The 26,960-nt window shown below is 36.7% G+C and overlaps 2 protein-coding genes across 7 annotated transcripts; one reads left to right on the top strand and one right to left on the bottom strand.

The window, feature by feature from the left end:
• Positions 1-1,036: 1,036 nt before the first annotated feature.
• LOC131542098 (kynurenine--oxoglutarate transaminase 3) lies at positions 1,037-11,300 on the bottom strand. 5 transcript variants are annotated; one of them, XM_058778416.1, is made up of 14 exons: positions 11,199-11,267; positions 10,422-10,510; positions 10,284-10,348; positions 10,061-10,205; positions 9,834-9,983; positions 9,641-9,727; positions 9,427-9,555; positions 9,237-9,357; positions 9,061-9,137; positions 7,152-7,241; positions 6,883-7,069; positions 6,690-6,763; positions 1,701-1,787; positions 1,037-1,504 (listed from the first exon to the last, which is right to left on the bottom strand). In XM_058778416.1, exons 2-14 carry the CDS (start codon positions 10,506-10,508, stop codon positions 1,448-1,450), a joined length of 1,356 nt encoding a protein of 451 aa, XP_058634399.1. In that variant the 5' UTR covers positions 10,509-10,510; positions 11,199-11,267; the 3' UTR covers positions 1,037-1,447. The 5 variants fall into 5 exon arrangements, with proteins under 5 accessions (XP_058634399.1, XP_058634401.1, XP_058634400.1 ...); XM_058778418.1 differs by lacking the exon at positions 11,199-11,267 and adding an exon at positions 10,562-10,635 and having other exon boundaries at positions 10,422-10,476; XM_058778417.1 differs by lacking the exon at positions 10,422-10,510 and having other exon boundaries at positions 11,199-11,300.
• Positions 11,301-15,995: 4,695 nt separating this feature from the next.
• Positions 15,996-26,558, top strand: lrrc8c (leucine rich repeat containing 8 VRAC subunit C). Of its 2 annotated transcripts, none has more exons than XM_058779956.1 (3): positions 15,996-16,222; positions 19,706-19,847; positions 21,422-26,558. In XM_058779956.1, exons 2-3 carry the CDS (start codon positions 19,710-19,712, stop codon positions 23,660-23,662), a joined length of 2,379 nt encoding a protein of 792 aa, XP_058635939.1. In that variant the 5' UTR covers positions 15,996-16,222; positions 19,706-19,709; the 3' UTR covers positions 23,663-26,558. The 2 variants fall into 2 exon arrangements, with proteins under 2 accessions (XP_058635939.1, XP_058635940.1); XM_058779957.1 differs by having other exon boundaries at positions 17,193-19,847.
• Positions 26,559-26,960: the final 402 nt, after the last annotated feature.

Below are 26,960 nucleotides of genomic sequence, written 5' to 3'. Positions count from 1 at the left end.
GCCCTTCACTTTGCTGGTGCTTCAGAGAACCTTTTATCTGCAGAAAGGAAGTGAACCAAAATATAGGAGGGAATTTGGGTGTCACTGATCAAATACTTTAAATTAGAGAAGAAGAATTCAGACAATCTAACTCTTTTAGAACAGTCCTGTGGATTCAATCGATTTCAGCACAAGTTGAGGCTTTTGTATAAATACTTCAGATCCTTCTGTATTTGCACCTTATTGTAATAACTATATCCATCTAAATTATTAGTGAATACACACACTGCTTTAGAAAGTGACGACTTTTGTAAAGGATCAGCTTAGTGTGTGGTTTGTGCATGTTAGCAAATAATATTAACGTTGGTCTACTTAACTCTTTGCACTTGACTAAATGGGCATTTGCTGTTAACAGAAAAAGTACAAAAGGTTAAATTCAAATTCACTGACCAATAATATAGGCCTATAATTAATTAAATTTTAGGTTCCACACCTATACTGAACATTTTCAGGTTGAATGATGCCATCTTGAGGTTGGCAAATGATATTGTCTTGTGAAAAAACCTATTGGTTCTATTAAAAAATATATTTTCGTTTAAAAAAATAAAATAAAAAAAACATTTAATTTAATTTTTGTTCATTCACACAAATTTACTAAAAAAGTGAAGTTATATGGAATGCAGGTCAGACTCAATCCTGTCACCCACAACACCTTAGATTTGAGTTGTACTCTGTGTAAATGCTATTTACTGTAAACTTTGCAAATCAATGCAAAGAAAAACGCTGGACTTAGAAATTTCACACTTCTCTATGAATGGTCACAGTGTTGGAAACTGACCTCAGAATTGCAGCCAAACCAAATACTACAAGGTGCTGCATTTAACATGCTGTTTCAATCACCCAGGGCCTGATCTAAAAGCACCTTTTACACATTTTCATCTACACTACTATTGAAAATTTTGGGGTTGATATGATTTTTTTAATGTTTTTGAAAAGTCTGTATTATGCTCACTTGGGCTAAAAACAGTAATACTGTGAACTATTACAACTTAGAATATCAGTTTTCTATTTTAATATATGTGAAGGTGTAATTTAGCCATATGATGAATTTTCAGGAGCCATATTACTCGTATCCTTCAGAAATTATTTTGATAAGAGTACACAAGCTACCTTTAAAAAGCCAGACAAACATGGCGACTTCCCCACATTTGATTTATACATTTATACAAGCATTAAATTCAGTAAATTTAATACAACTAGTAGCCTGTGACAAAATATTCATTTAAAAATTAACATATAATTAATAATCCCAACAGGCTTTAAAAAAAAAAGACTGATCCTGCAAACTTTAAATGCAAGCTCTAAAAACACTTCAGCTGCAGTTTAGGTTATTGTAAGAGGATGTAACATTACAAAATTTAGGTAAATATTTTATCTGATCAGTACTGCACATGGTATTACTGCATTATCAGCCTTTGTTCCAGCTCTTCAGAATGGCCTCTGCTGCATCCAAGGTGCTTTCTTGCTGTAGTAAAAAAACCATTAAATACCATTAACATTAGTAAGGCATTTAATGTCAGTTGTTATTTTAAAAATCATCTCTGCAAAATTCAGACAGTTTCAGAAAGGAAAGATAGCAAAATATTTAGCTATGCTGTCTTTAGATAGCTAAATGATCTTTTGCATTTCCTGTAAAAACCTAAAGTTAACCCACTCCTTACCTTGATAAAGCACAAACGGATGTATTTCTCAAACTCCTTTACAGAATCTTCCCCCACAAAAGCTGTTACAGGAATCGCAGCCAGTTTCTTAAAAAATAATAATAATAATAAATTAAAAAATTTCAATTATATTATATATTACACATATACATACATATACACACACACACACACAGTGGTGTAAAGTTTTTGCCCCCTTCCAGTTTTTTTTTTTTTTTTTTTTACTTTTTTGCATATTTGTCACACTTGAATGATTCTGATCTTAAACTAATTTTAATATTACACAAAGATAGCCTGAGTAAATACAAAATGCAGTTTTGAAATAATGATTTCATTTATTGAGGGAAAAAACCTGTCCAAATCTGCCTGGCCCTACATGAAAAAGTAATTGCCCCCTAAATCTAATAACTGGTTGTGCCACCCTTTGCAGCAACAACTGCAATCAAGCGTGTAGCAAATCAGCTCAAAAGGGAAATGTATATAAATAATTACAATTAATTATTATTAATTACAATTATTTATGTCAGCTGCCAGTAACTGTAGCAGAATTAAATTGCCATCAACTAATCTGTTCGTCCAGCGAACATTCAGTGTAAGTTCATATCAAATCTAAGAAAGGCTATTTTCGTGGCCACAGAAAATACTTTCCTAAGTATTAATGCATTAGAGCATGTAGCAAGGATCAAAATCATAAAGGGACATTAATTTGCAAGGCAGAATCAGAAACTTGTGTCATTTGTGCACAAGAGTTTTATTAACTAAACACTAACACAAACTAATCTAACAAACAAACATACATACACTCACGCGTACATACAAAAGGGGAGCTAAAGTGGATGAATGAAACCATTAGAGAAACCAGAGAATGCACTTATGGAAAATGAGTCAGAACCACCCGAGTTAAAAACCATCAGTGCCGTTTTACAACGGGGTCTACCGCTTATACTAAACCTGTTTCGTTTAGTTAAATGTACGATACTTGCATTGCCCTTGTCGTTGAACAAGTGTCCGGATGCATTCTCGGATGAAAGTTTTGATGGTTTGGTGGTGTTGGAGTTCTTCAAGTCCTTCCAGGTTTGAAGGGTGATGAACTCCAAAAGATGTTATTCTGGCTCAGTGGTGATTGGGAGAGTTTTCTCCCAGATGAAGGTGATGAGAGAACTAAGAGAGACATCGGCTGAGGTCCTAGGATCTTTGTTGAATGGAAAGACAAGGCCGAAGCCTGGCTCAAACTTAAGGTACAGAAGACTTCTAGCTCACATCCTCATCTTCTCAGTATCTAACAGAACCGTAGACTGGCAAGCGGGTCACTGAAGTGAGAGCTTTGTCTGTTATAGAGGTCACACCTCCGGGGAGTCAAAGAGCCAATGGTGACATTCACTTTTGGAGGGAAAGTTTACAACTCTTTGGTATGGTATTTTGCATATGTGATTTGATTGGGTGTTAATGGAAAAACTACTAAAGATGCTTAGAACACTAATATGTTGCATAGGTATAAACATGTAATATACACTCTCAATTAGATCATCCGAAGACGAATTCATAGAGACCAAACATGGTATAGTTAAGGTTATGTGAACGAGTGGTGCTATCATACGCATGCACAAAACAGTATACAATACTAAAGGCAATATACAATAACCGTAACAATATACACAATGACCTGAAGGATATGTGTGTTCATTCAAAGAAAGTTTTTCTATGAATTAATTAGAGAAGAGTCCATTTTTATGGGCATTGTGTGTCTTTCCTAAGGGGAAATGGAGTGAGAGTTGCTCTGCCTGCATTCCTTTGAGCAATAAAACTAGTGTTATCTTTGATTGCCATGGAACCAGAGGCCTGTTCTGCCCTTTTGAGGTGTTAAGTTAGTCCATAGACCCTCATAGTTGGCTTGTTTGGGTGAGGGAGTGTTAGGGATTATTTGTTAAATATAACAAATAGTTGTGTGTCTGATTGGTCCAAACGCTACAAGCATTTGTGATAACCGGCAATGAGTCTTTCACATTGCCGTGGAGGAATTTTGGCCAACTCTTCTTTGCAGAATTGTTTTAATTCAGCCACATTGGAGGGTTTTCGAGCATGAAAGGACTGTTTAAGGTCAGGCCACAGCATCTCAATCGGATTTAGGTCCAGACTTTGACTTGGCTACTCCAAAACCTTAATTTTGTTTTTCTTGAGCCATTGTCCTTCTGCATAACCCAAGTGCGCTTGAGTTTGAGGTCATAAACTGACGACTGGACATTCTTCTTCAGGATTTTCTGACAGAGTGCAGAATTCATGGTTCCATCAATTATGGCAAGTCATCCAGGTCCTGAAGCTGCAAAGCAGCTCCAGACCATCACACTACCACCACCATGTTTGACTGTTGGTATGATGTACTTATTATGAGATGCTGTGCTGATTTTACACCAGATGTAACAGGACACACAAACCTTCCAAAAATTTCAACTTTTGTCGCATCAGTCCACAGAATATTTGCCCAAAAGTCTTGGAGATAATCAACATATTTCTTTTTGGCAAATGTGAGACGAGCCTTTGTGCTCTTTTTGGTCAGCAGTGGCTTTTGCCTTGGAACTCTCCCATGGATGCTGTTATTGCCCAGTCTCTTTCTTATTGTTGAATCATGAACACTGACCTTAATTGAGGCAAGTGAGGCCTGCAGTTCTTGAGATGTTGTTCTGGGTTCTTTTATGACCTCCTGGACCTCCTTGTCGTTGCGCTCTTGGAGTAATTTTGGTAGGCCGGTCACTCCTGGGAAGGTTCACCACTGTTCCAAGTTTTCTCCATTTGTGGATAATGGCTCTGACCGTGGTTCGCTGGAGTCCCAAAGCCTTAGAAATGGCTTTAAAACCCTTTCCAGACTGATACATGTCAACTACTTTGTTTCTCATCTGTTCTTGAATTTCTTAAGATCGCGGCATGATGTGTTGCTCTTTAAGCATGCTTCACTTTGTCAGACAGGTTCTATTTCTTGATTCAACAGGTCTGGCAGTAATCAGGCCTGGGTTTGGCTAGTGAAATTTAACTCCGCTTTCTAAAATAATGTGGTTAATCACAGTTCTTTCATGATTTAACAGGAGGGGGGCAATTCATTTTTCACATAGGTCCAGGTTGGTTTGGACAGCTTTTTTCCCTTAATAAATGAAATCATCATTTAAAAACTACATTTTGTATTTACTTGCATTATGTTTGTGTAATATTACAATTTGTTTGATTATCTGAATCTTTTAAGTGTGACAAATATGCACAAAAATTTAAAAACAGGAAGGGGGCAAAAACTTTTCACGGCACTGTATAATATACACACATACATATATATACAGTGAGGAAAATAAGTATTTGAACACCCTGCTATTTTGCAAGTTCTCCCACTTAGAAATCATGGAGGGGTCTGAAATTGTCATCGTAGGTGCATGTCCACTGTGAGAGACATAATCTAAAAAAACAAATCCAGAAATCACAATGTATGATTTTTTTAACTATTTATTTGTATGATACAGCTGCAAATAAGTATTTGAACACCTGAGAAAATCAATGTTAATATTTGGTACAGTAGCCTTTGTTTGCAATTACAGAGGTCAAACGTTTCCTGTAGTTTTTCACCAGGTTTGCACACACTGCAGGAGGGATTTTGGCCCACTCCTCCACACAGATCTTCTCTAGATCAGTCAGGTTTCTGGCCTGTCGCTGAGAAACACGGAGTTTGAGCTCCCTCAAAGATTCTCTATTGGGTTTAGGTCTGGAGACTGGCTAGGCCACGCCAGAACCTTGATATGCTTCTTACAGAGCCACTCCTTGGTTATCCTGGCTGTGTGCTTGGTCATTGTCATGTTGGAAGACCCAGCCTCGACCCATCTTCAATGCTCTAACTGAGGGAAGGAGGTTGTTCCCAAAATCTCGCAATACATGGCCCCGGTCATCCTCTGTGCAGTCGCCCTGTCCCATGTGCAGAAAAACACCCCAAAGCATGATGCTACCACCCCATGCTTCACAGTAGGGATGGTGTTCTTGGGATGGTACTCATCATTCTTCTTCCTCCAAACACGTTTAGTGGAATTATGACCAAAAGTTCTATTTTGGTCTCATCTGACCACATGACTTTCTCCCATGACTCCTCTGGATCATCCAAATGGTCATTGGCAAACTTAAGTCGGGCCTGGACATGTGCTGGTTTAAGCAGGGGAACCTTCCGTGCCATGCATGATTTCAAACCATGACGTCTTAGTGCATTACCAACAGTAACCTTGGAAACGGTGGTCCCAGCTCTTTTCAGGTCATTGACCAGCTCCTCCCGTGTAGTTCTGGGCTGATTTCTCACCTTTCTTAGGATCATTGAGACCCCACGAGATGAGATCTTGCATGGAGCCCCAGTTCGAGGGAGATTGACAGTCATGTTTAGCTTCTTCCATTTTCTAATGATTGCTCCAACAGTGGACCTTTTTTCACCAAGCTGCTTGGCAATTTCCCCGTAGCCCTTTCCAGCCTTAAGGAGGTGTACAATTTTGTCTCTAGTGTCTTTGGACAGCTCTTTGGTCTTGGCCATGTTAGTAGTTGGATTCTTACTGATTGTATGGGTGGACAGGTGTCTTTATGCAGCTAACAACCTCAAACCGGTGCATCTAATTTAGGATAATAAATGGAGTGGAGGTGGACATTTTAAAGGCAGACTAACAGGTCTTTGAGGGTCAGAATTTTAGCTGATAGACAGGTGTTCAAATACTTATTTGCAGCTGTATCATACAAATAAATAGTTAAAAAATCATACATTGTGATTTCTGGATTTTTTTTTTAGATTATGTCTCTCACAGTGGACATGCACCTACGATGACAATTTCAGACCCCTCCATGATTTCTAAGTGGGAGAACTTGCAAAATAGCAGGGTGTTCAAATACTTATTTTCCTCACTGTATATATAAAATTTTGAAGACAATTCTGTATGTTTTACTGTGCTTTGTCTTATTTATTACTAAAATCACAAAACAGAATACCTTCTCCTTTATCATCCATTTTACAAACTTGTAGTCATATGGTTCATCATCTCCCATATGTGACAAGTCCTGATCTATATTCAACAGACAAGACAGAACAACACTAATCAGATTTAACTTCCCACAAACAATGTCACCTTTGCAAATAATTTTTTTTTTTTTTTTTTAACAAACGTCACTTCATGCCACTTACTGAGTGCTGTGACATCCACAATCATGAAGTATCCTCCCTCCGGGACCACTGGAGTCATGCCAGTCTGTCTCAACATGGCTGCCATGCGGTCTCTTTTCCCTTCCAGCTCTACTGCCAGAGAGGTAAAGTAGCAGTCGGGTTTACCCATCAGCTCAAAGTCCCGAAGAAGACCCTGGCCAACAGCATCCTACTGTGCAGTAAAACTGTCACAAACACGTCATCTAGGACAGTGCATTGTGTACAACTATATAATAGCAGACAAAACTTGCCTGTAAAGGGGTCGGACATGTATAGAGACTGTTCTGCATAACAGTCTGGAGGTGTTTGATCAAGTGTTCAGGCCCAATTGACCAGCCCAGCTGCATAAAATAAATAAATAAAAAAATGAAAGAAATATAATTTTATCATTTTTATTTTATTTTGAAAATGTTGGAATTATTTGTTTATCACCATTTAATTCCAAACCTGTTTGCTACTTTTTTTTTCCCATGAAATACAAAAGGAGAATGTTTTTAAGAATCCTGAAGCATCTCTCTACCATACAATGATGTGTCAAGATCAACCTAAAAATGCAATGATTTACAATATCAAGCTTCAAAAGAACCATAAAAGTGGTTCATATAATTTGTGCACTATATTATGAGTCTTCATAAGCCATACAGTGGCTTATAAAAGGCTTTAAACAGAGAAATATTTAGGTTGTTTAGGTAAATGTTTAGGTAAATCTTCGCCATTGCTTGCCCAAAAACCAATAGAGTATAGCAGCCTTGGTTCCAGAAGTATTTGTCCCATTCATTTTCCCATAAGGATTTTTAAAATGTCTTCAATAAAGAGTTGTAATACAATATTACAATCTTTGATTTCAATGGCTCAAATTACTTAATTACTTAATGGCTTTAATTAATGCTGTCCAAATACCCACACTTTTGGTCGTAGCACTTGACTACTTATATGACATATTTCCTGTATTTGGCCCAAGTGTTCAAGTGAGCATGAAGACCACAATTGTGTGTAGAACTTTTCATTACCTGATGGGACACACTTATAGTGTTGTAAAAATGCAAGTGTTTACAGAGATTTATTTTTCAATTTTATGTTTCAATACAAAAATTTAAATTGTGGGGCTTCTAATTAAGTGATAAAAAGAATTTGTAAATGTTGTACAAAATAAATATACTTACCTTTGCACCAATAAAATGTGCAACACTTTGTTTTACAACCAAATTATTTGTAATATCTAATTATTATTAATATTTAATTTAAATTGGAAAGGTTTCCATGACCTTTCGCGAGATCTTGGCAAAAAGTTTTACGATTTATTCCAAAACATGATGCATGATGGGATACATTAAGCCTTGAATACCGCTCCGGAGCGGTATTGAAGATAGTGTGAATTTAGTGTGCGTTAAGGGCAGTGCACATTGGCGTTTTTTTAAAACCTGGGACGGTCTTGCGCACTTACTTCCTGTCGAATACACGTGCTCTCAAGCGGCTAAGACCACAAGTGTGGGTATTTGGACAGGGTAAAAAAATATAATTGCAGGAAGCATTATGAAATAAAACAATGGTCAAAAATTTAAGCAGTTTAAGAATGTAGGGAGATTGACTCTATTACGTGTTTAACAGTGCTTCATGGGAGTGGGTAGGCAAGTGGACACTAGGAATTCTTTTGATACAATTTGTTCGTTTCGATTCTCCGATTTATTTTTATTTTTATTTTTTTGCAGAATTTCGGCTAATGCAAGTTTTCAACAGCATTTCAAAAGCAAACAACAAAATGAAATGATGTGCTTAAAAAACAGTAGGTCTGTTTTAAAGGTTTATGAGTTATCCTTAAAAACAAATTCCTCTATGGAGAAAATCAATGGGATTTTTGACTATGGTGACTATGGTGATCTGGCACCAAATGCATAATTTGGCCATGATGCATAATTTCTTAATCTGAAGTTTGAATAAGATATTATAGCTCTTATCGACATAATGTTGCTTTTATGGATTTTTGTTCCTTGAAGACTGGAGTCTTTAAAATCTTTCAAAAACATTATTCGGCAGAGAAAAATAACAGCAGGAGGGTTTGAATTGACAGGACGGTTTATTGAGTAAATAATAACATAACTTTCATTTTTGGGTGAATTAATATTATAAATATGAACAATGAAGACAATAACAGTCAAATACCTTCCATCCAGTGACGCTGAATGTTTTCCCTGCACTGCCGATAGTGATGGTTCTGTCCCACATTCCAGGGAGGGTTGCTGTTAAGAAAGAACACAGCAGAATCAGCACATCTTTATACAACTTGTAATCCACTGACACGAAAAGATAAGATGCACCACTGGAGAATAGTCACATACCTATCTTTACATGCTCATGGCCTTTATATACGAGCCATTCATATACCTCATCACTGAAGCACAGGGTGTCATGTTTGATGCAGAGATCTGCAATAACTTGCAACTCACACCTACTGAATATCTGGAAGTGGAAGAGAGCTTAGAATATTCAAATGCATTTGGGATCTAAATACGATATATGTGACCTTACTTTTCCAATAGGGTTATTAGGAGTGTTGATTATGATAGCCTTGGTCTTGGAGTTGAATTTACTAGCAAGTTCTTCCTGGTCCAGAACCCAGTCAGCACTGCTTACTCTGGTTGCTGCTGATGACGACTTCTACAGAACAGGTCAAATAAGTGTTATGTTTCACGAAAAAATACAGCAAACACTACAGCAAGCAATATTCATCCTGCTAACCTACCAAACGCAAAGGTATTAAAACAGGTTTCCCCCCTGCCATTTTCACCATAGGAACATAGCAGTCAAAAAAAGGTTCTATAATAATAACCTGATTTGAAAAAGGGAGAAAAGAAAAAGAGTAGAGAATGCGTAAGTCATAATCTAGTGCAATTATATGTTGGAAGTATTACATACAAGTGCTAAATATGCTTTACCTCATCTCCGTCCTCAACCAGAGCCTGCATAGTGCTGAACAAAGATCCATATCCACCTACTGTAACCAGTATCTCTTTAAACGGATCGAGCTGACGGTCATAGACCTTTCCATATACTTTTGACAGTGCTTTAACCAGTGTTGGGTGGCCCTGAAAACAGAAATGTAGCTATTTGAGTGATTTTTCAACATAATACAGGACAGTCAAAAAGTGTGGACAGAACATACAAAGCCACGCGTGTACTGGTTCAGCCTGTCAACCATTGCAGCCTGAGCGAGACCCTCTTTCACATAGGAAGGAGGAGGAATATCTGGGTAACCCTGTCCAAGATTGACAATGGAAGGGTCTGCTGCCACTGATGTGAAGGCCACCCTAAAACACAACAGACACTGTTAGGAATATTTAAAACATGTCTGTGAGAAAGTGTTAGCAAATAATCTCTATTCTTACCATACATTCTTGTCCAGACCTTCTATCCTTTTAGTGTTCTTATGTTTTATGGATGCCATCTTATACTAAAAAAAAGTGGAAGAAGAAAATAAAGGAATGTCAAAGAGAAATGAATAACTCGGTAAAACTTGCACTCACTTGGCAGGATGTGAAATTTCTAAATCTATTGGTCTGTAATATGCGCGGAGCAGATCTGAAAACACGAAGTAGATGAATAGGATTCATATCTGGCAAAAAAAAAAAAGAAGTCAAGATCGTATCAAATATTCATTGCTCACTTCAAAACATTGCGGCCACAGAAATAAGACTCCTTTCAGTTCATTGGTCGCAGTACAGTAAAGATATTTTGTGTTTGAAAGGAGCAGATTCGGCCTGACGCAAACGTCCTACGCCTCTAAAACGGACCAATCAGTTTGCTCTTTTCAAAGAGTCGATTACAAGACTCTGTTGAGTTGAACAGTTCTGTGTTCTGGATGTGACTGGTCCTACTATAGTGAGGTTCGTCGATATATAAATCAAGTTACGTGATGACCTTGCTCTTCCGGAACTTTCGAAGCAAGATACAGAAGTCCGCATAAGCTGTTTAAATATTCTAACTCAAAACTGGGCTAGTGGTAGTCGAACTGGCCATTTCTGGCCTTCGCGACAAACAGCTCAAGAAAATAAATAAATAAATGAAAACATGCAAAAAGATTATCAGTAGCTATCTAATTGAAGCTCTAAATAGCCTATAAAAAGAAAGAAAAAAAGCGTTTACTTTTCATCATCGAAACAATGAACCATATTGAACGACACAACAAGGGGTCCTCCATACAGCAGAGGCGTAAAACAGACAGCTTTATTTAACGTTACATTTCTTAATCATATGAACTAAAAATACCCTTTCAGTTTTCTGACAGTAGCAATTTTACTCACGTTTGTAATGGTCTCGCTTAATTTGATTGCACCTCTATTGAAAGAAAAAGATTCTGAAGGAAAAATGTGCCTCGGGGCAGGAGTTTTATGTTTGTAGTCTGAGTTAAATTAATCATTCATAGAAGCCTCCAACCCGCATCTATTTTAGACAATATGTTACTTCTTGCAAATGTCACCAGTTGTCTAATGTCAACATGAAGTTCATACGAACGGCCAAAAAATATTTGTATAAAAAATATATATTATTAGGCTATTTAATTCTTTTTTTTAAATTAAAATCGCGTTTTTTTTTTTTTTTTGTGTTGTTGTTTTTTTTTTTTTTTCAATGCAAAAAGTTTACCAAAAAAATTTCCATGGCTTTTTTCCCTACCCAGATGTTGCAGTCTCAGCCAAATCAAAGGTCCTGGTTTGGGCGTCTCTGATCTATAAGCTTTCCAAATTTTAACATTTGTCGACATGAATTTTAACACAGCAGATGGCGCTGTAATCACAGATACGTGATGAATATTAGCTTTTAATGTAATTCAGTAAATACATAATTAACATCTCAAGATTTAAGATCCCACGATTCTCGGAACAAAAGTTTTTGTTTTGATCATCTCAAGACAGTGAATATTTTTCTTGGAATATTGTTTCATGTCATATAAGTATTATTTACAGGTTCACTGAACTAAAGGCTAATCCTGCTGACCAAGTAAAAGAATAATTGAAAAGTATAGCCTATCTCTTCACAGTGTTTAAATAATATCCTTTCAAATCCTTGAAATTTCTAATTTTGAAATAAACTTCCCAGCAACTGTTAGGGATAGTATGTGCTGGAGATTCTATTCATAAACTGTCTATGAATAGAATCGCAAAAGCTTGCTGTTTTAGCAGTCTAGTCCATCCGAAGTCTGGATTTATAATGTGTCTGCTAATCTTTCAACCACTATTTTAAACAATTTTGTTCTTATTTGAATCTATACATTTATATTTGACTCAAATTATTTTTCAGTTAAATCACCCAATTTAGCTTAGATAATTGTTCATATTGGCATATATGGCTTCACTATACAAAAAAATCAAGGTTTTTCAGATTTTATAGACTCTGATCCCTACTTAGAAATAAACAAATAAATAACATTATTATATAATTCTTATCAATCCGTTAGTCATTCAAAAATAAAATAAAATTTAAAAATAAAAATGTATACATATTGCATATCTTCTCCCTATGCAATACCTTCACAGTCCCCCAGGGGTCCATAAAACTCTGACATTTAATAATAGATGATCTCAGTATGTGTGCCTTTTGGGGCAAATTATTCTAAATTAAAGGGAATTCATATTGCCTGTATTTCATTTTTCTCTTAGGCATTTAATATTTAATTGGCTTCCAGTCAGCACTGAATAGTTTCAATGAAAAATTGAATAGAGATCACTTACAGCATACACTAGAGAGCATTGAGTATTTATTTTTTATTTTTTTCCTTTGGTATTGTTCTTTTAAATAGACCCATGATAAATGAAATAATAGAATAAATAACACAAGCGATACTATTACACATTGTCATGTAATAATTTTATTTTGTTAATGTTGTTTCATAGGACGTTGTAAACACAGTTGTAAAAAGATCACCATAAACCAGTAAATTCAAGTGTGTCTTCAAGTAGTTAGGAACTTTAATTGTTTTGTTTTCTCTCTCTCTCTCTCTCTCTCTCTCTCTTTTCAATATGTGACCCTGGACCACAAAACCAGTCATAATGGTCATTTTTCTAAATTAAGATTTAATAAATAATAATAAGCTGAATAAATAAGCATTCCATTGATGTATGGTTTGTTATGATAGGCCGATATTTGGCCGAGATACAACTATTTGAAAATCTGTAATCTGAGGGTGCAAAAAAATCAAAATATTGAGAAAATCATCTTTAAAGTTGTCCAAATGAAATCCTTAGCAATACATATTACTAATCAAAAATTAAGTTTTGATATATTTACAGTAGGAAATTTACAAAATATCTTCATGGAACATGATCTTTACTTAATATACTAATGATTTTTGGCATATAAGAAAAATCAATAATTTTGACTCTTACAATGTATTTTTGGCTATTGCTACAAATATACCCCAGCGACTTAAGACTGGTTTTGTGGTCCAGGGTCACATAATGTGCAATAATATTGGGGTAAAGTATAAAAGAGTATAAATTTATATAAAGTACAAATTCAAAATATGTTTTTTTTTAACACATTTGAACATTTTGAACATCCTTTTTGGTAAATAGGTAAACCATTTTTAATAATGCTTTGTATTATAAAATCTAAAATCTTTACAAAACACTTCAACCATTTGCAATTTGTTAATTGAAATGAAAACTGATAAATACTGTAAATAGTGCAGCAATGCTGTTTATTTGAAATGCTAGCATGCTGCTAAAACAGGGGAGCTGAAGACCATTCTCAGTCTGTTTAGCGTGTTCTTTAGCCCCGGTGAGATGTCTTCTTTTCATTACTTCTAAGTTCATACATTTACAGTATGTTTAGAGGAACACTTTATATAACAATCTACAAGATGCCTGTCCTTAAACAATATATATTTCAATATATATTTATGTTACAAGCATTGACCGTCCATCTATGAATACATCTTCCTAGCATTTATAGTTACTTGTGGATGATTAGAAACTCATAGGCAGGATCCTTTGACCTAATGTGGGATGGGAGTAGAGTGGTACTGGTGATGTCAAGAATGACTTTGCTTTCATATTTCATCAACAGGACAAGTGCAATCTACTGTTCCTGAGGAGGCAAAGAGATTTTCAGTGTTTCTGCATGTTATGGATCAATAAAAAAACAAACAAACAAACAAAAAACACTGAGCATAAGCCTCTGGAGAAGTTCATTCAGAAGGTATGAAATTCTAAGGGTCAAGTAGACATCCAGCTTATGTTCAAAAATACTGTTTTTTTTTTTTTTTTGAAGGAACTAGAAGACTTAAAATGACATCACAGAAACTTACATAACAAGGTAAAATCAAAGACTACCTGCACCTGCAGACTAAATGGCCTTGGCCAAGTTTTTTTTTTTTACAGAATTGAACAAGATCCTAAAATGAATCCTAGTCTGCAAAACCTTTGAGACCTCTACATTTCTGGAAACATCTTATCAGTGGCAACTTCACCAAATACAGCCCTGTTGACACAATTGAAAACATGAAAATAACTTTTAATCGTATAAGTATATCTTATCAGTAAACGTTATAAGGCACTCTCATATTTTCAGTTTATTATGTAAGTTAATCAATAAGGCCAGTTTTAGGAGTCATTAAACAGTGACACATGATAGCGGGTCTTAGAAATGACAGTAAGGGCCAGAGTGGTAGAGTATGCCATAATCACGAGTTTAACAAGGAAAAACACATACTGATAAAATGTGTACCTGAATGCACTGAAAGTTGTAGTGTAGGGATCGTTCACTCAATTATTTCACCATTTTCTCACCCTAACGTTGTTCCAAACCTGCTTGCTTGTCTTTTTGGAAAGATATTTTGATAACATTTTTGGAACCATTGACTTCCGTTGTATGGTGAAATAAAAAGACTGAGGCAATTCTCAAAATATCTCATCTCAGAACTCAAAACTCTGGTCCCCATCACCCAATGAAAATATTATAAATGATAATAAAACAGATATATAATTAATGTATTTTTTCTCTGTATATGTGACCATGTGTGTTACAAAACTTTAATTAAAGAAAACCCATCACTGCAATGTCCTGGAGTTTTTAAGAGTAGACCAACACTACGATTCTTATCTGAAGTAGACTATATTTGGACATTCCCACCTGCAAGAAATAAATCACTTTGAAACAACTATTTGGTGAGTCATGAATTCTGTCCTTGACATGACACTCTTCTGTGAAATGTTGTCTGGTCAGTACATTTACAAGAGTGATTATGCAGCTAATCAACAACACAATAATTTTATCATACACCTTTAAAAACAAATTTTAGTCATGTATTGCATATATTTTTCTGTTTAGAACTATTTAGAAACTGTGCTTTATTGATTAGTTCATGATAGTTTCAAATTTCCAAAGAGAACTAGCTGCGTAGATTCTCAGCAGAGCTGATAAAAAACCACAGCCTTACAGGCTTTTAGTTGAGGAAGACCTTTTAAAGTCTGTGCCGCCCAATGTCAAAGAGGGTTTCCGTAGAACAAAGAGGGGGCATGCGAGCAAGCCTGAGGCAGATGGTGCAGCCAATCAGACACGCTGTAAACATATGATCTTCAGAGTCTGTGGAGACAGTGGGATGACATACTGAAGTTAATGTCTGCTATGGCTGGTATGGAGGAGGATGGCAGTAATGAATAGCCTAGCTTTCATGGCTCATTGGCGTTAGTTTCCATTCCTGATATCTTTTTAAAATAAATAGGCTACTAAAAACACAAAATACTAAAAATAGGCTACACATAAAGTTACATTACTCATATTTAAAAAAAAAAAAAAAGATTACATTTCTTGAATTGTTGTTTAGTAGTTCACTCTCTATGTAATTGTATGGGTTATTTAATAGCCTAATAATATAGTCAACCCTGTGTGAATTACAGTGGATTACAATAAACCACTGCCTTGCTTGATACATTTATCTCCCATCTTTTTTAGGTTAAACAAGGATTCTAAAAACTGTTAAAACAATAATTAACTTTAGCTTGACGCACAGGAAATGGCTTTATTTGCATGGTTAAAATAGTGGGGATGTGGAGGATATGCTCCTGAGAGTTGCTTTAACAATGAGGTTCTTATGGGTCATGGACAGATGTAGCACGACATAATAACGCGCAAAATCTAAACGGAAAGTGAGAAAGGCGGTTCTGGGAACGCTATTGTCATGTAGGCTACTGAAGACCCGCCCAAGGTAGCGCAGCCTATAGCAGTAGGAGGACAGAACTGACTGAGAACCGCAGCCACAAGGACATGCTACAGTCCCCGCTAGAATCTTCAGCTGTAGACGGAGAACGCGCCTTCAATCCATCTAAAGGTGAGCCCAAACCGGGACAGTTTCATTCGCGTTATCGGTGTTTGAGACCAAACGTTAACATCGCAGATGTTTATGTTGGATAATTTCATCTTCATGACGTAATTGTGGGACAGTCTCTGAAACGCGCTCGGGACAGCGTTTAACTTTTCAAACCCCCATCAGTGAGAAAAACGTGTTAGTGGAGCGAATTTACCAAAACAAATGCTTCAGACGAAAGAAAATTGATGACCACGAGGAAAGTGTTGATATAGTTCATAGAATATCCATAAAAATGTTGCGTCGGTAAAGTTCTTAAATGTTTGTATGATTTTATTTTTTTATATATATATTTATTTTACATTATTTACTATAGTATGTCTATAGTAAACAAACAGGCCTATATCTTAAAATATAAAAAATAACTTAAAGTAGGCGAAATTCAAATCAAATATGCGGATTTACAGTGAAATAAAAATCGAATGAGTGAACGTGCATTTGTCCCGTGAGTGGAAATTAATGTTGTTTTTTTCGATTTCCGTAATTAGCAGTAGAGGAAATCGTCTCCACGTAACATTACAAAACATATCGTCCTCCGTGCGAATGTTAGCCTTCTGAAAGTGAGCTCTTCATCCTGCTAGTGCTGACTGGATGTGATTCAGGCGTGCAACGTTTTTTTTCCACGACTATATTTGAGAATCACCCCATTTCCTGGCAGGAAGAGCTGCTCCAGGAGATGGTACAGATCTCTACTGAGCTGAGTTTAGTAGGATACTTAAAGCTATTAGTTTAAATAGCAGATCTGCAGCAATGCATAGAACCCCAACCATTTCTGCACTGCTTATTTCTTGTCTATCAGAACTCGTTGGATTTTTCCATTCAGTCTGCCAACAGTTTCAGTCTCACAGCGTCTGAACATTGGATATAGTGCAGCATTTATCTATAATAAATGTCATGAAATTGTATCTTTTAAAATTTATTCACTTTGTTATAGGCTGCCTACTCCTGGAAGTGTAATTAATGTGCATTTTATAAGTTTCAAACCTGTGTGAGGAATATATCTTGCAACAAAAGCCAGGAATCAGGAGTTCCAGATACTTGAACTGCTGCAGCTGTTCACAAATGTCCAAATATTTTGCACTGCCTGAAGACAGCTGCCTGTTGAAGCATGTTGCATATACAGCAAAGTTATTTAAAGTTCTTTTTTTTTTTTTTATAATTGTTGTGGCTACCCATTCTGTGCATAGAACACAGGCAGATTGCATCTAAATATGCAAGCTTTGGTGCTGTCTCTTTTCTGCAGAAATATTTATAAAAGTACAATCTGTGGATACTGGAGTATATATTTTAACCTGAATAAGACTGATTGTGTTTACTCTGTTGTAAGCACCCTTGAACGGTTAACATTTCTAGAAAGTACACCACTTGAGGATGTATGATCAGCTGAGGTTGGTTTTTTGCGTAATTCATTTGCTGACCAGTTTGTGATGATTAAGCTACTAGTCTTGTACACTTTCCTGTAATTGTTTGTGTACAAGTTTGGCTATTTATATTTTATTTTAGTGCATTCACATTTAGACTAAGGCCTAAAGTGTTATTTCTTTGGGTTGACCTTGCGTGTTAAGTACATAGGGGATGTTTTTGTTTATCTGATGTTTTGATCAGAGAGAGCAGTTTAGACTGTTTGACTTAAAATGGATTTCAAGTGTGTTTCATCAGGTGCAGGACTACAACTGGGCACTTGTCTGCATTTTGTGAAAGGTGCCTTAGTAAGTCTACTCATTAGTAGGGGTTTAAATGATGTTCAGTAGTTCTACTACTCCCCTTCCTCGTGGCATTCTGTGTTTTACTACTTTGTTGTGCCAATGCTCTCCATCTGTGCAGGCCTTTTATAGGTACACCTAGAAACCTCTTTTTGGAGTGGCTGACTGCTGCAAAGTGAAGCATATGCAGTGGTAATTTCAATAATTAATAAGTTCAGTGGAATATGCTTTGTGTATGATATGGTGCAAGAAGTGCAGCTCAATAGAGTTTAGACGAAGCCTGGCAGACTGCCTACATTAGGAATCATTAGAATGTAAGGGCATATTATTCTGGTCTTTGTGGCAGTGTTGTCTTGAATACTTAAGGTGATCCAAATTCTTATCCAGTGACTCAGGATTCATAGGTCATTTGAATTGCAACTCTTGATATTTTTACTTGTATTTTTACATCTTTTTCCACACTAAATTACAGAAGGATTTTTGTTTTGCACAGTTTTATTTTGTAGATTACCTGGATGTTTGCCAAATAAATAGATGCATGGATTTGAATATTTCATTAGTTTAGTTGTAGAGACTGTGAAGGGAAAGAATATTTAGCTAATGAATGAGCAGCCAGTTATACAGTGTTGCCCTGGATAATGGTCATTATTCAGAAATATTTTATTGCTGAATGTAGTAGTTGAAACAAGAATCAACCACTATTCCAAACAGCCATTTAATAATAATAATTATTATTATAATAACCAGATGATACAATATGGTTGGATTGTTGGAGGTGTGATTTTCACACAATGAAAGGCAAATTTAAATATTCAAATACAAATGTAAATATCCATTGTTGAGGTTATAATTCTTTGGCTGTTAAAAAATTACAATAAATACATTTGTTCATGGATTAGCCAGTGGCTGGTAGACTGTCATTCCATGTAGCTTATTTATTTTAAACATCCATCAGTTTATATTTAGGCTAGAGTAGTATTGTCAAAAGTACCGGTATACAAAGTTGGTACTGAAATATTAAAAATGTCACAATACCATGGCTTTCAAATGCTCCCATGCGGACAGCAGGCTAGTTGTGTGCTTGGCCTGTGAAGAGCATCAAAGGGTTTTGTTTACAGTGTTTTTTTAAATGTCATGCATTGTAGCCAATCACAGACATGACTGTTGAGCTCATGAATGCAGTGGCCAATCAGAGGTATTTAAGCATCTGCTCAGTATCAGAAATACAGTACAATTCAGTGCTAGTTTTGCACGCTTGTGAATCCTTTCAATATAACCAACAAAGTGTAAACACTGTGTAACTCAGAGATTCATTGCTTGGGAAGTGTCTTTGATTATGTATGTTTTGTTTTTTGTTTTTTACAAGAGTGGTGAACTGAAGCGATTCACAATTTGAATAAAAGTTGTATTTTTCATAACTACACACTGCAAAGTTTTGTATTTGAATGCAAGAATGAAATTAAAATTCTGATGAATATATAATGTGTTTCTTTTGTCTTCATTGTATTGCTCTTTCACTTGACCTTTTTAATTATTTACAATTATTATTATGAATAATTAACTCATTTATTTAATTTCTTTTTTCCCAAATAGTTAAATATGTAAATCCAATAGTTCCAATAGTTTTTGTTCTAGTACTGAATTATCAAGAACTATGAAATAACTCTAGGCTAGCATATCAGCTGTTTTTAGTCAGCATTTATGCGTTTCTTCCAATTCCTAATTTTTCATTGTGCCTTTACAGGAGTATGATTCCAGTGACTGAATTCCGGCAGTTCACGGAACAGCAGCCAGCGTTCCGGGTTCTGAAGCCATGGTGGGATGTGTTCACAGACTACCTCTCTGTGGTCATGCTCATGATAGGTGTGTTTGGATGCACTCTGCAGGTAAATATTACAATTCTTCTCCTTAAACCACATACCAAAAGAACATTTCATTATTTTTTTAGAGCTGAGAAGCTAACATCTTAAGCAGTACTAAGACGTACAGTCTTTCTTGACCAACAGCAATGGAATAATGAGTGACTTCACACCATAGATGGATTTCCTCTGTGCATGAACAGCCCACTGTTGGGCAGTGTGTACTGCATTTAGAAGTGGGAGTTTGCTAACGGAAAAAAAAAAAAAAAAAAACTAAATTCCAGTCACCTCAAACAAAAAGATTACTCCTTTCCCCTCATGGTGGCCCCTCTATAAACACAAAATGACTCCTGCAGTCTAGCTTCTCAGCCTCATAAACTAGTGGGTGGAGCTTCAAGCAGCATGCTTGGCCTTCAGTTTCAATTCCTAGATGATCCTAATTATTTTTAGTCTAAACAAACATTAACAGGAACCCATTGTTAGGGTGGGAATATCCCCCACTATCCCTGGAGGTGTGCATCAAAGAATGGCATAATTGCATGAAGCATTGCAATTTGTGAATTGCGATTGGATGTTTGTGATGATCCCAGTGAAGGCAGTATTAATTGACCTAATTAATGCTTTTACTAACGTCATGGCGTAATCCTGTGGTTCTGAGGGGGGAATAAATAGCCTTCTCTTTGCTAAATGACCATGTTTGACTGGGGCACTTTGAGTGGCCATGTAGTGCATAATGCACATTTTATTAGCCACTTGGGGCTGCTGCGCCTCGCATCCATTTCACTGCAGAGATGCTGTGTTCAGCGCTGCTGATGCTTTATTAGCAGGCTTTACTCAGCAGTCAGTCTGTTGTGCAACACTATAGTGCTGTGTAGAGCTCTCACAATCTTTTCCCTCTCTTTGTAGCTGATTTTTCTTGCTTCTCATTACCTTTACAGACAGAAACCACATGGTAATTACCAGACAAACTAAAACTGTTTTGCAGGAAAAGGGGGGGAAGGGCACACATCTTGAATCGAATACAGAATGCTTTTGTTTACTGCTGCTCGGTTCTAGTGAACCTTTTTTTTTTTTTTTTTCTGCCTGATGTGTACTTTAAAAACAATATTTAAGTCAAAATTGAGCAGCCATTGAGCACCTTTTCTTGCTAACCCAAAGGTAATTCATCTCCCTTTTGAATTCAAATGGTCAATGTAATCATTTCTCATTTCCTGTCTGAGTCACAACACTGATGTCAGAACACCAAAATAGTTATCTTAAAAGAGATGCTCCTCGTTGGATACTGTTACACTGTTCCCAGCAATCTATGAGTGGTGTGGAATTGCAATACAGTACATGAAATGGCCTCATTTGCTGTCTTTTACACTCTTGAGGTTTATTTATTTGCTCTCTGATGTGTGCATTTGAGGTTCTTTCACTTTCATCTTTAATTATTTTATATCCAGAGAAAATGACTTGCATACTTGGGATATTATTATAATCAGAATGCAGCCTGTGCATGGACAGACTCTGGTTTTCTGTTCCCCCCAGCTACTTTTTATGCAAATTTCTGGATTTTTGATTGTGTTGATATTGATAGCTACACTCTTCTGTCCTTTTAGGTGATGCAAGACAAAATCATATGCCTTCCTCAAAGGACATTCTCACCAAACCAGACAGAGCTGATGTGCCCACCTCCTTCCACAAAGCATGAATCGACAGTGCCTGTCCATGAGTTGAAAGGACTGAAGACGAACTTGGATATTCAGCAGTATAATTACATAAACCAAATGTGCTATGAAAAGGCGCTGCATTGGTATGCTAAGTACTTCCCTTACCTGGTTCTCATTCATACTGTCATTTTCATGGTGTGCAGCAATTTCTGGTTCAAGTTTCCTGGCTCCAGCTCTAAAATTGAGCACTTCATATCCATCCTGGGCAAGTGCTTTGACTCTCCATGGACTACGAGGGCACTGTCGGAAGTATCTGGGGAGAATCCCGAGGAGAAAGACAACAAGAAGAACAGTGTCAGTAGGTCAAACCTTGATACTCCAATTAGCGAGGGCAACCTGGAGAAGACTCAGTCTTTAAGATCCATTCCTGAAAAGATCGTTGTTGACAAGCCAGCACCAAGTGTCCTTGACAAAAAGGAAGGAGAGCAAGCCAAGGCCTTGTTTGAGAAGGTCAAAAAATTCCGCCTGCATGTGGAGGAGGGTGATATATTATATATGATGTATGTCCGTCAGACTGTTGTAAAAGTGCTCAAGTTTATCCTTATAATTGCGTACAACAGTGCTCTGGTGTCAAAGGTTAGGTTCAGTGTTACCTGTACGGAGAACATGCAGGACATGACGGGTTACCGGTATTTCTGTTGCAATCATACTATGGCCCACTTGTTCTCTAAGCTCTCCTACTGTTATTTGTGTTTTGTTGGAGTTTATGGACTTACATGCCTTTATACGTCCTACTGGCTGTTCTGTATCTCTCTCAAGGAATACTCTTTTGAATACGTCAGGCAGGAGACTGGAATTGATGACATCCCAGATGTAAAGAATGACTTTGCTTTCATGTTGCACATGATCGACCAGTATGATCCCCTATATTCCAAGAGATTTGCAGTGTTTCTCTCAGAGGTGAGTGAAAACAAACTGAAACAGCTCAACCTCAACCACGAGTGGACAGCCGACAAGCTTCGGCAGAAGCTGCAGACCAACAGCAATAACAGGCTAGAACTTCAACTCTTCATGCTGTCTGGTCTCCCAGATACCATCTTTGAGGTGACAGAGTTGCAGTCTTTGAAGCTGGAGATTATTAATAATGTTACCATACCAGCAGCCATTGCCCAACTAGAGGATCTCCAGGAGCTTTCGCTTTACCAGTGCTCACTCAAGATCCACAGTGCAGCCACCTCCTTCCTCAAGGAGAACTTGAAGGTGCTGCGAGTGAAGTTTGATGATTCCCGTGAACTTCCGCAGTGGATGTATGTGTTGCGGAACTTGGAAGAGCTCCATCTGATAGGCTCTTTGAGTTCTGATGCATCAAAGAACGTAACCCTGGACTCTCTACGAGAGCTCAAAGCGCTGAAGATACTGACGCTGAAGAGCAACTTCACCAAGATCCCTCAGTCCATTGTGGATGTGGCCAGCCATCTACAGCGCCTCTGTATTTGCAATGATGGCACCAAACTGGTCATGCTAAACAACCTGAAAAAGATGGTGAACCTAACAGAACTCGAGTTGGTGCACTGTGACCTAGAACGCATACCCCATGCCATTTTCAGCTTGTCTAATCTGCAGATGTTGGATCTGAAAGAGAACAATCTACGCACCATTGAAGAGATTGTCAGCTTCCAGCACCTCCGTAAGCTGACCTGTCTGAAGCTTTGGCACAACAGCATCGCTTTTATACCCGAACACATCAAAAAGCTTGGCAGCTTGGAGCGCCTCTACTTCAGCCATAACAAGATCGAGATCCTACCTTCACACTTGTTCCTGTGCAACAAACTGCGATACCTTGATCTTTCCAACAACGACATCCGTTTTATCCCACCGGAGATAGGCGTTCTCCAAAGCCTTCAGTACTTCTCTGTTAGTTGTAACAAAATCGAAAATATTCCTGATGAGCTCTTCTTCTGTAAGAAGCTGAAGACTCTGAAGCTTGGCAGAAACATGCTGTCTGTCCTCTCACCAAAGATTTCTTTCCTGGGAGTACTGACTCACTTGGAGTTAAAGGGTAATCACTTTGAGATCTTACCAGCTGAACTCGGCTCTTGTCGCGCCTTAAAGCACAGTGGACTTGTCGTAGAAGACATGCTGTTTGAGACGCTGCCTTCAGACATCAGGGAACAAATGCAAGCAGAGTGATGACTGCTTTGCTTTAATGCCAAATATTGTAATCTGACTCCTTAAGAGGCAAGACTCCAGGTGTTCCGTCCTGTAGTATGTATTGTGATCTATATGGGTGAGTACTTGCAATTTCATGTTTAAAGCTGGACTTGTGCTTAATGGCCTTTTAATGCAAAAAGAAAGAGAGAAATCTAGGGATGAATACCTTTCAATGCCTTACATTGTATATTATGAAAAAATCATGTAAAATGTACAAATTTTAAGACTATCTTAATTCTCTAAGATATATATATATATATATATATATTGTAAGAATTATAGAACCTCAGACACTTTGAACTTCTGAGATGGACAACACCAACACGGTGTATTAACATCTGTCTCCACATCCCACTGAGAGAAAATGCGGGAAAACGCCTCTCACATATGCATCAGTTCCTTTTCATCCCCTTCCTTCCCCTCACCCATCCTTCCCTTCACTCAGCTCAAAATGGTCAATAGTAGATTGTAATGTTCTACATGAATGCAAGTGATATTTACAGTCATGTTTGGTATCATTTGAATTGTCTCAGGGCATCTGGTACAATGGGCTCATTCTTACGAGAAGTAAACTAAAAGGTAATACAGATCCTAAGAGTTTAGATATATTTTGCACACTGTAGAGGGTGGGTCAGTTTCCAGTGGTTTCTATGCAAAATTACCTTTTGTCCCAAAAGGTGTTAACTCGGTCAATGCAAATTCCAATCGTTAGCTCCTGTCTCCATCTCGGGGGATGTTGGTCTTGGTCTGGGGTACTTAAGGAAATGTGGCAAAAGGATCGGGGCGATCTGTAGCCAGAAGCCCGTAGTGTGTTCTCTATACTTCACACTATGTATTTCTATAAAGTCAGGTATGCATCTTTTACTCGTAGATTTATCTTTGAGAATTCGATGTTTGTATTGATATGATTTGATATCTCTGAATTGGCTATGTAATTGACATAATACATATTTACCTGACTGATAATAAATTGTTACATTTGATCTTATTCTGTTTTACTCTGTAATTATTGACTCTAGTAGAATACGTTGTATCCTTGTTAGAGACATGAGCACCTGAATGAACGAGTAAAATATAAAGTAAAGAGTCACCAGAATAATCAAATATCAGAAGAATACTAATTAGAAATAGACAAACAACCAATTTGCATTTCAACCTAAATTCGAGGTTATAATAAAATGGAGTCAGATTAGATATTAAAATGGAGTCAGATTTGAAGTTAACCTAGACTGAATAACTTTGCGCGCTGAAAAGGCCGAACACGCAGGAAACCTTCACCCACGATTGGATACCGTCCTTGGACCAAATTCGTGGACCTTACAATATATATATATTTTTTTTTTTTTTAAATCTGTAAATCATAAAAGTAGACAAATTATGACAGGGATTCATTTACAGACAGTGTGTGTGACAGCAATTTCATTGTATGCTTTCACTGACATTTGCTCTCATAATCCATTAAGCTTTTGCAGGTCAATTACTGTACAACATGTTTTGCACTGGAAATAGCGATATTAGAATTTGCACTGGAAACTTTTAACATTCCTTTTATTTTACTTGTTATGTGTATGTAGGACTTTTCAAGGATTTGAAGTATAAAAGATAGGAAAATAGGTCATGTAATCATTTATTCTAGTAGTATTTGTTTTTTTTTGTTTGTTTTTTTCTTCCTGCATATTTACTCTAATAATTCTAAAGCTTTTGGAGAGCAGGATCCATGTGCATGTGTTCTCAGGTAGACTTTACATGTTTTCTTTGTATTACTGTGCTAATGTTAAACAAATTTGACTGCTGTTGGTAGTAGATCCTGCATATAAAGGTAACTGCATTTCAGTATACCTCCTTTGTACTAGTTGTACCAGCTTCAAATGTCAGAAGCATTTCTAAAAGGGTCTGCTTTTTTCTGCTGTGTTTTGCTTAGTTTAAACATACTTGACTTCTCCGGTCTAAGACTGAATGCAGACGCAGAAGGCATTTCTCTTACCTTAACTTAGCCGTTAACATGTTTCTTATAAACCAACAATGTACTATAAATAGACATTTAGATTTATTCATCATATTAGTCAACAGTATTTGTCATTTAATCTTGCATTGTACACTGTTTCTATTTTATGCAAACTGAAAGAAAACATTTGACAGAAACAAAGCTCCAAGCATATATACAAATGAATTTTAAGAAATGGATTCTTCTATAATGTCTATAATATGCAAAAAAAAAAAAAAAAATCTCTCAAGGTGCACTAAGATAAATCAGGTAGACTTTACATTTCCATAGTATTTTCTCCTAGCTACTCATTGGCGATAGATTACGAGTGTGCGTCTTGTCTTGTCTCTGATCTGATCTTGCCTTGTGGGAGGTGACTCGTCTGATGTACTGAGATCAGCATGTGGCCTTTTTTTGGCACCATAAACAAGTGTCATTGAGTCAGTGTTTGATGTATTAATTCCAAGACACTGGTAATACCTCGCTTTAAGAACGTTAAAAGTGGATACTTGAGCTGTTTAGATCACCTGACCTTTGTGTGTTTTGCGTGTAATCCTCTAGTAATATCTACACAAATGGCTTTGGTGCATTTGTAGTGATTTTTTGACAGTAGACCTGTCTTGGGTTACGAAGGTCAGTTCCTGTTCTGGACTCGTCTGGTCTGCATGATAAAGGTTATAGTGATGTGAATGCCAAAGCTTCAGTCAGTGTTGACATTTTTCTTTTAAATCTGTGCATTAAATGAAGGATATTGAATTTTTTGCCATTTCATAAAAGTGCTGACATATAGTGCCACCATATGCCTTATTTTCCTGTTTTATATTATTTTCATTCTACCAAAGTGTTTTTGATTTGTAAAACAGCATAAATAAAATGCATTTTTGTCCCTTGTGTCGAGTTCAGTTGATGTTTTGTAATTCTCAAGGGAGACTTGTCACCCAGGTGGCAGTATTGTGCAGTAAATGCAAGAGAGATTTGAGTCTATGCAATGTTTAGGGATAATTTGCTGACTTCCTAAAAGCATGCATGCATGCCCACACCAGAAAGTCTGACACATTGCTGACATTAAAAATGCAACTGCAAACAATATTTTTATTTATTTTTGAGGGATGATTTATATGTCTGGGTCGTATCTGTTAAAATATTCACAATTAAATGGACACACAAATTCACATGCAAGTACATATTTTACAAAACTTTAATTGTGTAACATGCCTTGAAGCAAATAATTTAATTTGTATTGCATGCTTCACTGTGCTTCACTTTAAAAAAAAAAAAAAATTTTCAATCAAA

This window comes from Onychostoma macrolepis, chromosome 06, assembly GCF_012432095.1.
Source record: "Onychostoma macrolepis isolate SWU-2019 chromosome 06, ASM1243209v1, whole genome shotgun sequence".
NCBI lineage: Eukaryota > Metazoa > Chordata > Actinopteri > Cypriniformes > Cyprinidae > Onychostoma > Onychostoma macrolepis.
Note: the sequence above shows the minus strand (reverse complement) of the source record. Positions and strands in the feature narration are given on the sequence as shown.